Here is a 16589-nt window from a genome sequence, read left to right on the forward strand (position 1 = left end):
CTTTCTGAGTCTGAGGGTTGGCTATGAGTCAGAAAGCTGGGGGGGGGGGCGGGCAGGGGGACCACTACTAGTTCTAGTTCACATTTGAGCAAGGGTTTATTTTTTCTGCTTATCTGAATTCAGAACCAACACAGGCAGGGTGATTTTTGAAAGCACTCACGTGTTTCTCATTGTTTGGACAGGGCCAGAAAAAAAATGGCTCAGTTTCACTGCAAATTGGCACTGACACATGGTTTTGAAAGTTAAAAACAGTATAACATTCATGAGTGCATCTCAAAGAATGTTGTCTTCTTGTCCTTTAGAATAAACACCTGTGTTGCAAATGCAGCAAAAGCCATCTTTCTTGAGAAACCGTTGGTTTCTTTTTCTTCACTGCTCTTACTCTATTTTTAACAACTAGAATTTTAAAGTGCAACTTAAAATATTATAATTGAGATAATTATTTTTTTAAGATTTTATTTATTTGAGAGAGAGAGAGGAGCAGGGGAGGAGCAGAGGGAGAAGGACAAGCAGACTCCCCACCGAACAGGGAGCCTGACACGGGGCTTGATCCCAGGACCCCGAGATCATGACCTGAGCAGAAGTCAGATGCTTAACCAACTGAGCCACCCAGGTGCCCCGAGATAATCATAATTTTAACTAAAAAAAAAAAAAAAAAACTACCCCACATTTTATCAGTGATTTCAGTGAAGCCTTTTTAGCTGACTTTCCTCTTGAAGAGCAAAGGAAATTCATGGATCCCTTTTAAGAAAATTCTCTGTGGTTGCTAGATAGGGCTCTCTGTTTGGAGGAGGAGTGGTCCACATCCTTGAAAGGAGTTGTCACTCCTGTGCTGCAGGCCCTGCTGCACTTGCCCCCATCTCCTGTGGCCACAGCAGATGCACTCAATGCGCTGGTCTCCGGGTCACTGGTGCCATTGGACACTATGAGGTGATGAGACCACCTGGTGGATAAGTGGGATCACTTCTTTGATAGTTGGGATCATGAGAAAGGGTGATGAGAACAGACTCTTCATAGGCTTCCCAGAAACCCACATTTCAGTTGTACCCCAGGGGACTCAACCCCGTCTGTCTCTGCCATGTTTCCAATGACTTAGCCTGCCACCTTTCATGTGGGCCAGTCCAGAGTGAGTTTTGATGGAACCCATGTGACCGCAGGTCTTTTTCTTTGCCCTTCAGGTTACCACGGCCTCTACTGTGAGGAGGAATACAACGAGTGCCTGTCGGCTCCTTGCCTGAACGCTGCCACCTGCAGGGACCTCGTTAATGGCTATGAGTGCGTGTGCCTTGCAGAATACAAAGGTGAGCGCCCCTTGGCCTTCTTGTGCCACGGCGGCCCAAATGACATCATGGATGTTTCAACCTAAATGCATAAACCTCTAGTTGGAACATTACATTTTTCAGAAAAACAACAACAACAACAAAAAATGCTGGACGGGGTAGATGTATGGGGCCAAAGAGACCAATTTGCAAGGGTGGGGTTTCCTCCTGATAAACTGAAAAATCTCTCTCCTCTCCTTCGTCCTGTGCCCTCACTCTGTTCTCTGTTGAGTGTGTAAAAAGCTGATGGTAAAAAGTGAGATTTAAGTGCCCATCCGACAGAGATGGGAGGACAGGGCTGTGACACCCTGGGGGAGGGAAGCGGGCTGCCAGGCGGTGCTCACTGGGCAGAGACAGGTTGCTGGACTTTTCGGCGGAGGACCCAGGTGGAATCTCACATGTTGGCAAAAGAGCTAATTCTCATTCAGTGAGTCAGTTGCAAGGGAAACGTTAGCTCATTTGAGTGGACGCGTGTCAAAATCACTCTGGAAAAACAGCCGACGTCGACAGTGTGTTTATAACGTACAGACCTCGTTCTGAGCCCTTATGTGCATGAACTCACACAGTCCTCACGACAACCCTGTGAAAGGTGGCCGCGGTGTCCCTCAGAAGCCCAGCCAGCGTGACCCCAAAGCCATTTCTTCGGCCTCCCCAGTGGGCTCAGTGGTGCGGCATCATTCAAGCCCAGATGCCCTTGGTCGGCACCGTGCCAGGAAATTGTGTTTATCAGCTGCTGCACACATTCCTCTAAGCCACAACTTCAGGGCTGGGCTTAGATTTTTGTAATGCCTTTGTGGGCACTATTTATAGCCATGTCATCTAACCTCTTGCCCCCAGCACTGCTTACTCGATCCCATCCACCTGCCTGGTGACCTTGCCTTGCAACTGCTGTTCCTTCTCGTTGGATGGACCCACCTTTATCTGGGGATCTTTTTGGTGGGCCTCTAGGGTTTGTAGGCCCCATGGATGAGCTCGATCTCGTCTCTGGCTGGAAGGGGTGAGGCTGGGCCAAGGCTTTGCTTTCTGTTCAGCAGATCTGACGTTCCTCTCTGAGTGCGATGCCCATTTAGAACCAAACCCCACCACTTCCACAATGTGCTGGCTTCATTCACATGGATTTCAGTTCCAGGTTTTTCAGAGTGTTGAGAAATAAGGACGTCTGCCTGATTCTGGAAAGAAGAATAAAGGAGCAATGAGTCAGGAGACCTAAGTAGCTCATCCTCCTCGTGCCAACGGCTTCCTGCTGAGCCAGGAAGAGTCTGTTCAACTGACTGGCCTTTATTTGCTCCGTATAAAGTAAGGACGGTGATGCTCCCTCACGTTTTGAAATTCTTCAGTGACAGAATGACTAGTGGATGTGCTTCGAAAATTAAAAATTCTACATTGTTCGGTTTATGATCTGGTCTTTCCTATCTTTGAGGCATTGCTTGTGCTGTTGTGACTAAGCAGTGAAAAATACAATTACACGTGATGAGCCACGCACACACACCTATGTTAATCCTTCCATATATACTCTCAATTCCACTATACTTCTGTCCTTCTGGGACTTGCCTCCAGCAATTACTGGCCCTCTGTGAAGGATGTCCTGGAGGACAGCATAACATATCAGAGGATTTGGCTTCTCGAGGAATGATGCAGGTGTTGGGAGCCTATGCACACAACAGGGTTAGGGGAGAACTGAATCAATGGCTAGCAGAGCTCCAGGGACCATCAGTTTACGAAGAGGAAGAACGTTCTGGGAATGTGCTCCATGCGACCTCGTGCACCAGAGGGCTCTCCAGATCTCATGGGGACTGGCTGCCCTCTCAGACAACTGCACAGTGGGGCTGACCTGGTCTATTTATTTTCTCAGAAAACGGTCTCTGTTCATCGCCAGAGAGCCCTGAGAACCCCAAACGGAGAGCCCTCCACCCTGCACCTTAGTAGACAGGGCCTGGCTGCCAGGCCTGTCCAGCACTGGAGGGGAGTCTTCAGTGGCATCTATCTTTGCCTGACGTTGCCAACCTTCATCCTGGCCAGGACAGGGCAGCCTGTCCCAGCAACTCAAAAAGCGAAAATAATCCGGGAAATAAAAATGAAATGGCAACAGCAACCAGCAGCTCTATGCACTCAAGAGAGGAAGTGAAAACAAGTAATTTTTACTATTCAAGCTCAAATCTGGATCTGGAAAAGCCAAAGGAGGAACTATTTCATAGTAGAAGTGAAAATATGAGAAAAGGGAAATCCTGACTGACAAGATAGGAAGCGTGGAGAGAGGATCCAGGAGATCTGTTTCCGTCCGGATGGTGGATGCTCCAGAAGAAGAAGGAGCACATGGAAATAAAACCAGAATCAACTAATTAGTAGAAGGAGAAATCTGTGAGCTGGAGGAGACTGAAGTTTTCAAGTAGAACGAATGGGCTTGCAGAGTGCCAGCGGGGTTGATGAAGGAGATGATACACAATTTGAGATTTCCTGGTAAAGTTCCCAAATCTAAGGATGAAGAGAAATCTTTTTTATGAGTCTTCACAGGGAGTACAGGTCACAAACGAAAGAGAATCAGATCCGCACTGGCCTGCTCCGCTCTGTAATGAAACTAAGCAATAGTGGAGCAGTGTTTCAGGCTGCTCAGGACAAAGGACGGGTAGTTCCGGGATTCTTTACACTTGAGGACAAAAGAAAGATATTTTGCCCATTTAAGAAAACATAACACCATGTGCCCTAAGAAAATTATTTTTAAAAATTTCCTCACTGAGCTGGAACTAAATCAGAGTATAACCAGTTAGGGGGAAGATAGAGAACAGGAAGAAGAAGGTTGAACAGACTCCTTAAAATGCAGGAATAAACCTAAATAAATGACATTAAAGTGACTGTGGATGGTAACCTAATGGTGAAGAAAAGTCTTTTGGAAAAAAAATAGGGATACCCGCTCTACCAATTAGTTCTGCTATATAATGAATCACTCCAAAGTAGTGGCTCGAAACAACACCCTTTTAGTCGCCAATGGTTCTGTTGGTCTAGGCATGTCTTTGTGGACTCCCTGCTTGGGGTCCCACAAGGCTGGAATCTAGATGTTGGCTGGTCTGAGTTCTCATCTGAAGCATGAATAGGAAAAGGGTTGCTCAACCTCTGCGTTCCCTTGGGCTGTTGGCAGATTTCATAACCTTGTGGCTGTATCCTAATGGCAGATTGCTCCTTGAAAGCTAGCAATGAAAGGGAGACAAGAAAGGGTTTGTGCTGTTCCATGCCTCTCACTTCAGGAGAGGAGCCTGCACCCTTTTAAAAAAATCTCACCTGATTGGGTCAGGCCCACCTAAGATCAACACAAAGTTAACTGATTAGGGACCTTAACTGCATCTTCAAAATTGCTTAACTTTTGCCAGATGCTCTTGGTTCAAAGCTTGCACACAAGGGAAGAGTGTGACTCCCTGGGTGTCCATTATACCTGTTCTTAAGGAAAAATGCAAATGATCGCATTCATGTTTCATATCATTTTAACTAAATCCAAGAGTTGAAGGGGATGGGAACGGGAAGGGTTGGAAGACATAAACGTGTGTTAAAAATCTGATCCCATTGTGCACGCAAAGTGATCCTTTAATTTGTGTAGAGACCTTTAGGTCTAGATTTAAAATAAGACTCCCGAAGGCAAAGCCTAGTGGCATAAACAGTAGAGCTTCTAAAGTAAGAGTGGTGAGGAGGGGTGGTGGGTGCTAGAAGGAACTAAGAGAGAGGTGGAAGGGGCTACGTCATGCCCCTCAACCCAGGCAAAAGGTGAGTTACAAGATCCTTTCTTTCTTTCCTGGGGGGGAGTGAACTTTTGTCCCCCTTCAGAAGCATTTCTCCAAACATATATTTACCTATAGTATGTGTGTGTAAACCCAGGAACCTACCAGATGGTTGGGCAGCAGGTCCTAATCGGTACTTACCTCTGGAGTTAGAACTTAGGTGGGTAGTGTGCTGGAGGGGGAGTTTGGGACTTCAGCCTCTTACTTTACATAAATATTTTGTAAGTGGTGGCCTTTACTGTTTCATGTTAAAATAGAGCTTAAATAAATGAGTGTCACTTCCTAAAAGCAATGAGTTCATAGGAGCTCAGGCAAGTGTGGCTAAGAACACTTTGAAAGAGGAGAGGCAGTGACAGGGAACGTCTGCCAGGTGTTTTATTATTATTTGTTCATTATTACCACATTCCCATGTTACGGGTGCAAGAATGGACAGCTAGTCAAAACTGAGTAATGACCCAGAAACCATTGTCTATAATAAGGTATGACTCTTAAAGAGGAATTGCTGTCAATGGGAAGGAATTGTTTTTGTGTTGTTTTGCTTTGTTTCATAAACAGTGCTGGAGAATCTGGGCTGCTATGCAGGAAAAAAGAAAGGTTTTTAAACTTCTAAATAAGTTCCATGTGAATTGGAAAAAAAAAAACACTTTTCATTGACTTTGTGTCCTCCTCTACTTACTCTCCCCTTTCTTCCTCTTTATTTTCCAACCACGTTTCTCTAGATTTGCTATAGAGAACACCTCCACTTGTAAGATTTTTATTCTTTTCTTAATCCTCTTCTTTTTGGATCTCGTCCACACTGTTCTGCTAAAATGGATCTCATGGTGACCTAACTGAGGATTTAAAAAAAAAAAAAGATTATTTTACTTATTCATTCATTCATTCATTCATTCATTCATTCACAAGAGACACACAGAGAGGCAGAGACACAGGCAGAGGGAGAAGCAGGCTCTCTGCGGAGAGCCCGATGGGGGACTCGATCCCAGGAACACAGGATCACACCCTGAGCCAGAGGCATATGCTCAATCACTGAGCCACTCAGATGCCCCATAACCGAGGACTTTCGGTGAGATCCCGAAGCCGGCCCCTCTAGCTTCCTTCTGTAGCTCCATTCTTGTCTCCTGACTCTTGGCTCCCTGCCGTCACTGAAGCCTTGTCCTCTGGACTCCATGAATGTCCTTGGTCCCCAGGGTTTCCTTCTTGTCCCCTTTCTCTCTCTGCCCTCCTCTAGCCCTGCATCCATGAACATGTGATACCTCCTTCTTTGACCGCTCCCAACCTTGTCTCTTTATTTGCTGTGGCAACTGTGATCAACCTTGTAGAAATTCCCTCTTTCCTATGCTAAATCATCATCCCCTGAGAGTCAGTGACTACATAGGTTCTTTTTTCCCCCTAACAGTTCTCAGCTGATGAGGCAGTGGCTTGCACACAGGCAAGTGCTCAAAGACCATCTTGAGCTGAATTGAAATTGCTGCTTAACGTGTGAATTAAATAAAGGAAACCGATGTGAACATTCTCCCAGAAAGTTTCTGCTGTGGATCTTGAAATCATTAAAAGCAAAACGCATGGAGGGACTAAAGAGTAACTTCCCTTCAGAAACCCCAAAATGCTCATCCCTCCTCCAGAATTAACCCCAAGTTACTTTATGACAAGACTTTTAAAACTTTGGTTAGTTGATCACTTCATGTTGTCAGAAAGTCAAGTTGCCCCATACGCTGTTGACTTTTATTTTAGTAGAACAAGCTAAATGATCAACAATATACGCATTTGGAATTTTTTGGTGACCAAAGTTAGAAAGAACATATTTTGACTTTTAATTATGAGAATGACACAACAATAATAAAACTTTGAAAAAAAGAAAATTTGAAATAGCTCATAGCTTTACAACAGAATACAAGAGCAGTGGGGCACCTGGGTGGCTCAGGGGTTGAGCATCTGCCTTGGGCTCAGGTCTGATCTCAGGGTCCTGGGTTCAAGTCCCTCATCAGGTTCCCCGCAGGGAGCCCGCTTCTCCTTCTACCTGTGTCTCTGCCTCTCTCTGTGTATCTTTCATGAATAAATAAAGAAAATCTTTTAAAAAAAGAATACAAGAGCAGTAAGCATCTCTATTGTTTCTATCCTTTTTAAATATCCATGTTTTCACAGTTACAATGGAGTATACCTACAATTTTTATATTATTCTGCCCATACCTTCCTTTTATAGTATGTTTGATTTAGATATTGATAGAAAGTCGTACTAGTTCAATATTAAATGCTTTTGTAATTTTTCCATGGGGGAATATTTATCCATTCCCTTGTTGCATCTGATGTAAGTCTGTTACAAATAATTCTGAAATGAACATTTTTATTCATAGAATTTCTATACTTTCTGAATTCGAGAGGGTGGGATTGGGTTTCCGAAATGAGATCACTGGGTTATGGGTTTGCTCACATTGTACCTAATTGTTTATTTTAAAGTCTACAGAAATTTGTAATTGAAAAGATGAGAATTCTTTCTTTGTTTGCCTGAATTACTTTTTTCTGTGTAACCAATGAGCAAGGATTTCTGGATATTTTGTGTATGCAGCCCTTTTCAGATGGTGGAATAGATATAAAAATGTGTAAGTCAGGGTTTCTTCATTTTTTAGGCTACTGTTTAGCTACAAGAGCAGACTGAGACTGGCGCACACAAGAGGAATAATGAGGCCAAGGTCAAGATGTCAATTGTAATTTCTGAAATAGTCTAGAAGAGGTTGGCCTCTGTGATAGTTGAAATACTGTGAAATTTTTTGTAGAGGAAATAAGTTTGAATAAAATAAGATGACATCTTAAAAGGAATATTAAGTTCAAAGAACACTTAGAGGTAATTTTCTTTACCTGGCTTAATTTTTTCTGGAGCTAAATTAGTGACTTTTCAGTTTTCAAAATATTAATCACGACTAAATTGTGATGGCAACAAAGATTTATAATTAGCGCACTCGTCTTTGAATTTTTTGCTCGTTTTAATTCTAAAATTAACTTCTATACAGAACCCTGTTGGAATAGAGATCTTTTCAGAAACGTTGCCTCTCTGTCCCTTAATATGAAAGGTATGAATTTTTATTAGTTTTGACTGAATGACAGTTTATTTTTGCTTGAGACTAAACATAAGTTTCGTAATAGTGCGTGCTACGTCCTTTGCCAATGGGTGATGCATGTGTCATTCCACAGACTTAATTTGAAGTGTGGACCTGGTTTTCCCTGACAAAATAGGGTGTTTTTGAGGCAGATTTGGAATGGCTTCTCACTCCTCTGGCAATCCTACCTGTGTGTCAGCCAAAGTACACTGACCGTCGCCCCTCCTGGAAGGACAGGATTCTGGTGATATGTCCAGACTTTCTTCTATGCGTTAAATCATGGCCTCTGCTCTAACGGACCTCAGAGATTTGTTGTGTGTGTGTGTGTGTGTGTGTGTGTGTGTGTGTGTGTGTTGGGGGGGGTAAGAATCAGACAGGAGAACGGATAAGTCATGCTTTAACACAGGAAACTCTGTAACAGTGAGAATCTCAGCATGCTCTCTCTCAATGCACAACGGTGGAGAAGTGGAGCTCTGTCTCGGGAGAGTCAGGTTCAGCTTTCCAGAGAAAGAGCATTTGAGGTGGGCTTTGACAGATGGAATGTGCCAGCTGAAGACCAGACTGAGCAGAGGTAAAGGAAGGCATTCTTGTCAGAGGATACAGATGGCCAACACTCTGAGGAGGGGGGTTTGAGTAACGGCACCTTGGCCCATCAGTGGGGTCCATGGCTGTCTATTCTCTACATTCAAGGTTTCCTACATTCGAGGTTGTTCAGCTCTTAAGAGAAGCTAAGCAACATGACAAATATTTTTTATATAGGGATTAGCAGGGCTTAGAGTATAGAAACCAAGGGCTCACTGGGGACTTTTTAGGACCATCTTGCTTCGTAGCCATCGTGTTTCTGTGAAGATGAGCTTTTGTCCGATCTTGCTGCCAGAAAATTCTCAGTGGATCTCAAGTGACCCAATATCTTTTGAAAAAGAAATAACAAGAGATAAAATTATTGCCCAAAACAAACAAAAAATACCCAAAAGTTTGAAATTGCTATCGTCTTGGTTTTTTTTTTTTTTAAATCAAATCTATCCTATTAAAGTCTTTTAAGGTTAAGGTGTTTAAATATTTAGCCTCAAGTTTGCTTTTCAGCCTCATTTGAAAAATGTGGTACTTTGTGTGTTAATGTATTCATCGTATTAGTATCACACAGGCTTGATGAGCTAACGTATTTCTAGAAACCCAGTAAAAATCATTCTTGGTCACTCTTTCTTTATCTAATGAACATCTTTTTAGATTCCAGGCATCTCTGAACCTTGGTTATAACTGTATTTTCCATTACATTTGAAAGCCTTTTTTGTCACCTGGTTTTCATTGGTGAGCCCCATGGGAACTTGAGGCAAAAAACAAATCTTTGTTTTTTGATAAACACTTTGAAGCCAAAAAGACTGTTTTGCATTTTATTCTTTTGGTTGAGCCTGTGCTACTTAGAAATAAGTGAGAAAGTAGAAACTTCTGGGTGAAAAGGCATATATATATATATATATATATATATATATATATATACATGTTTTTAAATATCCATGTTTTCACAGTTGCAATGGAGTATACCTACAATTTTTATATTATTCTGCCCATACCTTCCTTTTATAGTTTGATTTAGATATTGATAGAAAGTCTTACTAGTTCAATATTAAATGCTTATGTAATATTTCCACCCAAGTGAGAAAGAATTAGCAGTTTTATGCACATCTTTACAGTAGTGTGATCTCGTGCTTCACTTGGGTTGCCCTGGTTGGTTAGGGACAGTGAAAGTCAGGGAGGGTCATTCCAGTCACTGGAGACAGGGAGGAGGCTAGGATGGGGGTGTGGGGGGCCACGTCCCACCAGGCCCGAGGCGGTGGGATCTGGGTGGTGGTTGTGCGGAGAAAAGCCAGGCAAAGATCTGAAAGGCACTTAGGAGACTCCCTGGCAGTTTATTATTCATGGGTTGGATATGAGGGGCAAAGGATAAAATGAAATGAAAAACCATCCATTCTAAATGCTTTGCCAGGCTCAGAGAAGTTGTTAATATGAATATGGACAGGCAGTTCTGTTTCTGTTTTCTCTCACACTTTTTTCCTCCTTCTTGAGCCTGACTTAAGACATTGAAAAAGAAATGATAGACAAAAATCCCAACGAGAATAATTTCAGTGACTAAATGATGAGTCACTGGGTGTGGCGGTCCTTTGCACAATATGAGCTCAGTCATGAAGTGGAAAGTAAATTGAGTAAATACCATTCTGTTGCTATTTGCTTTATGCTTATTTTTCATTAGACTGTCAGGAAGGGTGAACAGAATTTCTGTATATTTTTTTTTTAATTTTTTTTAAATTTATTTACGATAGTCATACAGAGAGAGAGAGAGGCAGAGACACAGGCAGAGGGAGAAGCAGGCTCCATGCACCGGGAGCCCGACGTGGGACTCAATCCCGGGTCTCCAGGATTGCGCCCTGGGTCAAAGGCAGGCGCCAAACCGCTGCGCCACCCAGGGATCCCTGAATTTCTGTATATTCTTATACAGAATATAATGTAATCTATCTTCCCTTTCAAAGGGCCAGGGATGAGAGAGAGAGAGAAATTAATAATCCCTTCATCTATCTTGGCATTCCAGTCAAACAACAGCAGAAATCTTACCTTTCAGATAGCATTAGATTTTTTAAGTATTTTATAAAATTATAAAGCAATAAATATTCATTGGGAAAAAAATCCACCAATATAGAAATGCCTGTTGTGAAAGCTACAATAATTCAGGCCCCCAGGCCTACTTTTTGCATCTACACATGCTCACATAGACTTTTTTCTCTTTTACACCTATGGGAAACTGCTTTCACTGTAAAGATTTTTAAAGTGCCTACTTTTTGTGAAATGGGTGCTGAGCTCTGTGGAATTCCGTGCATTTCCAAGGCCAGTGTGAGCTCACCCTCAGCAAACTACTTAGCAAGCACAGGCTTCGATTCAGATCGCTGGACATTTCAAATCCCAGCTGCCTCCCCCAATAGCCTCATGACCTTGGATGATTTCCTCGGCCTCCTCATCTGCAGTGTGTGTGTGTGTGTGTGTGTGTGTGTGTGTGTGTGGCTATTTGTCTCCTAGTGTTGTTGCCAGGATCAAATTAGACACAAAGCCCAGTGCGAGGGTCTGGGACACAGCTTGGGCACAACACTTTAACTTTGGTACACGATGATCGGATTTGGTCTTTAGAACAAAGTCTAAGTACCACGTGGCTCCCTTTCTGCTCTGCAGCCCCCGAAGTGGACCCAGAGCTCATTTCAATATTTGACCCCACATCTTTTCCTTCGGGATGCTGCTTATGAATTCTATCGATATAAAGGAATGTCTGGCTATTTTCTGTTTCTTTGGGAGGCTTTTAAAACATTTGTCACCGGTAAATGTTATCTTTTAGAGTTTTAGCTTCCTGTTCCCCAGACTTTGGGACATGGAGGCAGAGAAAGTATAGATACATGACTATGGTAGGACCTAAAAGCAGAGAATGAATTTGTCATGTTCTCATAAGGCACGTCCTCATGACCATCTAGTCCAGAGTGGCACACGCACGCATGCACACACGTGTGCCTCTGGGAAGCTGCTTTCACAAAGTTCAGACACTTTGCTTTACAGGCCTGGAGATCCCTTAATGAGTTACCCCTTTTGTGTTTGTTTCTCCTCAGGAATACACTGTGAGTCATACAAGGACCCCTGCGCTAACGTCAGCTGTCTGAACGGAGGCACCTGTGACAGTGAGGGCCTAAATGGCACATGTGTCTGCGCACCAGGGTTTACAGGCAAGTGATCCAGGAGCTGAGTTTTCAAATTTATATCCCCAAATCCCGAAGATTGCAGCTGTTAAAAAAAAAAAAACAAACAAAACCTCCACAATCTCTATGCATACATTATTGCAAAATATGAATACTATTGCAAAATGCAACGAGGCATTGCTTGGACGAAAATCTATTTTAAAACAATTGGCTGTGTTGTCATTAAATGAGGTTCTTCCGAATTCAGCATTTGGTGCAGAGACTTGCTAAGATTGCCATTGCTATACATTTTCAGAGCTGTAGCTTTGAAACATGAGAAATGAGCCATTATACCAATACCTGAGAAAGTTTAAGCATTTACGGAAGGAGAGGAAAGGAAGGATCAAAATGTGTCTTTTCTAGAAATTGCATCCAGCTACCACGTTTATTTTTACTGAAAGATACAACAGTGATGGGATTTTGCCAAATGAAAGGAGGTGGTGGTGGGAAGTGAGGGTAAATATTCCAGCTTTGGGGTTGTTAGTGAAGGTACAGTTGCTCTAGGTGTGGGGAATTTAAGAGAAAACAGGCAAGAGCAGAGTAGATTGGGAGGGCAGGGGGCAGGGCTGGGTGCAAGGGAAGCCTTGGTGGCCACTGAGCTCTGAGTAGGAGGAGTCATTTCTTCATTAGGGATCCTTCTAAATAAACCCCTATCCCATGGGCTACAGGGAGTTTTTGAATTCCTGGAGTTGGATGTGAAACATTGTATGTATGAGTATATGTTGAGAGGAGGCTCAAATTTTCATCATATTCTCAGAAGGAACAATGAACCACTGGGCCAGAACCCAAGAGTCCTGAAATGTAGAGTGTAGGACAAGTCTAGGTTTTCAGAGCTTGCTCAACCAACAGAAACATCTGGGTCACTCTGGTCTTCAGGTTGGGCAAGGTTGACACGTAAAATGCCCATAGAAGAAGGTGGGTGGTTAAGCAGCAGGAAAGCATGTGTTGTCACTGGCTGGAGAGCACCTGGCTGGGCACCCCGCTCCCCCACCGAGCCGCTGTGGCCACCTCCCCAACCCTGGAGAATTTCCCAGAGCGCGGGCTCCCAGTCCATCCCTGCGGAGCCTCCTCTGTGCTTCTGGGGAAGATGCCAACAGTCAAGATGTGGGAGAAGCAACTTCTGATCTTCCTTCTATTTATCTGTGTCACATCCTGTGTTTTCCTTTTGGGTTTTCCTGGGACTGAGAAGTGGGCTCATTCCAGAAAATGATTCGCAGATGGTTTTGTTTTGCTGACTGGTTTATAAACACACACAGACATTTATACTCATCAATGGATGCAAAAATAATATTGGGGAAGCATTCTAGGGTTTTTTTTCCCAGACATTTATATCTCGCAAATCATAAAAAGCATGGAGGAAAAAAATCAGAAGATATGGGACTATAGGGGAAAAAAAACCCTACCGCTTCGCATTGCACTACTTGGAGGCAACTGTTGTTAATGTCTTGACACTTATATTCAGACGTTTTCCCAAAGGTTTGTGTGTATAACATATAGTGTATAGAATATACGTGTATATATTTGAGTACAAAAAGGAATCCTATTGCTCCTACTGTATCGTAACCTACTTGTCACTTAAAAATACACATGCATCATAAATGTGTTTCTACCTGAAGAGATATCCTTCTGTTTTATCATTTTTACTGGCTTCCCTATAGCCCCTTATATAAAATATTGTTTTTTTTTTCTAACACAATGCCAATTCAACTTTTGGGGAGTTGAGAACTTTCCCCTATTTTTAAAAAGATTTTATTTATTTATTCATGAGAGACACAGAGAGGCAGAGACAGAGGGAGTGGGACTCGATCCCAAGACCCCGGGATCATGACCTCAGCCGAAGGCAGACACTGCACCACTGAAGAATACATGAGTATTCTTCTATGGACATCTTTGTGTTCTTGTCTGATTGAGCTAATTTCCCAGAATCCCAGGGTCCAGGAAAATGTGTATCTAATTCCATATTGCTCTTGAGAAAAAAACTACCAAATTCACTTCTACCAAGGGTGTACAAGGACAGCTTTTCTTGACTTTACACAGGTACTGAGAATTGTCATTCTGGTGGCCAAAAATGCCCTTTAAGTGTTGTCTTATTTGTAGGTCCTTGATTCGGAGTGAGATTAAATACTTTCAAAATGTATGCATGGTCATTTGTGTCTCTTCTTATGTAAATTCCTGATCCATATCCTTTCTTTGCTTTTCCACCATTTATGTTAACTGAACTTCCTTCCTTCCTTTCACTTTGAATTTTTATTTTAGGGCCATCTGGGTGGCTCAGTGGTTGAGCATCTGTCTTCGGCTCCGTTGCTCTGGTTGTGATCCCGGGATCTGGGATCAATTCCCACAGCAGGTGCCTGCCAAGGGCCTGCTTGCCCCTCTGCCTATGTCTCTGCCTCTCTCTCTCTCTCTCTCTCTCTCTCTCTCTGTGTGTGTGTTTCTCATGAATAAATAAATAAATCTTTAAAAAAATAAATTTTTATTTTAATTCCAGTTAGTTGACACTTATATTAATCTTTATTCTTGATTTGAAATAGCCCTATGTAAGAGTATATGACATTTTATATCCAAGAGTTGCAAGTATCTTTCTCATGCCATTTAAATATATAAAAAGTGTTTTGTTTTCCTTTATCACATTTTATTTTTGTATAAGGAAATATTGATATTTTCTTTTGCTTTCTTTTCTTGTAGTTTCATGCTAGAAAGACCCTACGCATCAAGATTTTAGAAACATCCTTCTATGTTAATTTTGTGCATGCACCTCTTTAACACATTTGAAATTTATCTTAGGATCTTATGGGAGATAAAATGCAATATTTTCTCCAGAATATTTACCAAATTTCCAACTCCCTACGCACCATTTGCTCTTGGGTATCTCTCAAAGATACCTTGAGCTTACAGATTTTCTTCTCCTTTCCTTTATTTAAAAAAATTATTTATTTACTTTAGATAAAGAGAAGAGAGAGAAAGAGAGAGTGAGTGAGTGGAGGGAGGGGGAGAAAGAGAGAGAATCTCAAGCAGACTCCTCCCTGAGTGCAGAGCCCACTCAGGGCTCTATCCCAGGACCCTGAGATCAGGACCTCAGCTGAAACCAAAAGTCTGATGCTCAACCAACTGAGCCACCCAAGTACCCCCTCTCTTCCTTCTTGAAATGTTTGCTAGTTCAATAAATGGTATTACCAGCACCTGAAGTTGTTCTGACCAGAAATCTTCGCTGCATCCAACCTCAAAAGAATCCTAGAACCTGTTAGATCTTCTCACTTCCTGGAGTCAAAACCAAGCTGCCTTCACCTCCTGCCAGCACTAGAGCAGCCCCTCTGACTGGTCTCCCAAGTCACCTTCACCTTCACCCCTGACATATTCTCCACACTCTGGAGGCCTTATAAAATGAATCTCTAATCCCATTGCTTCCTACTTAAATGTTGCTTATTGGAATTTCATTGTTTTTAAGAAAAAGATTAAAGCCTTTAGTGTCATGTCAAGACGCCAGTGGTCTGGCCCCACCCAGCATTTCTAGCCTTGCCCTGGCTGGTTCCTGAACACCCCGAGTCAGGATCTTCTCCGTAATGTTCCTCTCTCCATCTCCTGACTCCTGATCCCCTCTGCCCCCCCACCCCACCCCTGGCATCTCCTCATGGTACTCACCCTATCACAGGGAGCAATAGGACTCCTCCATGAAACAGGTTCCAACATCACTCTGATTGGTCTTTGAAAACAACAAACATCTACTTCGGTTCAGCCCTGGTAGCTGTTGTGGCTGCGCAGGACCACAGAACAGTTCCCAAAGTTGTTTGGAGGGCTGTGCTGTTAATATGTTTTACAGAACACTGGTCCCATGAGATGCTTCTTGGAAAAAGCATCTGTGGCCAAATAAATTTGGGACATGGTACATGCTATGTGGAGATTCATAAAGGTTGTCTGGGAACTACAGGCTCTGAGAGGTCTTACAGGAAAAACTTTTATTCGCCTGTGTTTATTTTCCAAATATTTTTGATCATAGAGCCTTTCTTCCCCCTTAAAAAGAACCTATAGTATTCTGAGAATGAGCATGCCATGAGAGTCTGATAAAATATTAACTTCCACCACGTAAGGAATGATGCTGCCTGTACTCTTTTTAATTGCTACCTTGGCACCAAGTACTCTTTTATTTTACCTGAGATTTCACAAAACCTACTCTTGGCCAACTATTAAGTACTCAAAAGCTCCCTAATTGACTAAGTGGAGTGAATTAGTCCAATCATTGTTATATAATTAGACACTCAATCCAATGGCACATTTACCTTATGAGATTGCCTTTTTCAGTTCAGGTTCATTTTGCCCTTCTCTTGCTAGGTTATTTAGGTGAGACTTTCAATTATTGATTTGAGGCTCTTCTTTACTTCTCGTGTATATAATTTGGTGCCATAGATTCACCTTTCAACAATTCTCTGGCTGTGTGTGTGTGGGGGGGGTGCCTGGGTGACTCTTGATTTCAAATTAGGTCATGATCGCAGTGTCCTGGGATTGAGCACCACGTTGGGCTCTGCACTCAGTGTGGAGCCTGACTGAGATTCTCTTTATATATATAAATGTATAAAATCCTCAAAAACAATTCTTCAGCTGCATCTCACAAATTTTATGTCATATTTTCATTTTCATTCCGTTTTGTTTAGG

The 16589-nt window shown here is 42.6% G+C and overlaps 1 protein-coding gene across 1 annotated transcript in view; it reads left to right on the top strand.

Annotated features, from left to right (window-relative positions):
- Positions 1 to 16589, top strand: part of DNER (delta/notch like EGF repeat containing) — a 312689-nt gene that overhangs the window by 274290 nt on the left and 21810 nt on the right. The window contains exons 9-10 of the mRNA XM_055345842.1: positions 1179 to 1301; positions 11817 to 11930. Of these exons, the coding sequence (XP_055201817.1) occupies positions 1179 to 1301; positions 11817 to 11930 (237 nt within the window). The remainder of the gene's footprint in view (positions 1 to 1178; positions 1302 to 11816; positions 11931 to 16589) is intronic.

Source organism: Nyctereutes procyonoides, unplaced genomic scaffold, assembly GCF_905146905.1.
Source record: "Nyctereutes procyonoides isolate TBG_1078 unplaced genomic scaffold, NYPRO_anot_genome, whole genome shotgun sequence".
Lineage (NCBI taxonomy): Eukaryota > Metazoa > Chordata > Mammalia > Carnivora > Canidae > Nyctereutes > Nyctereutes procyonoides.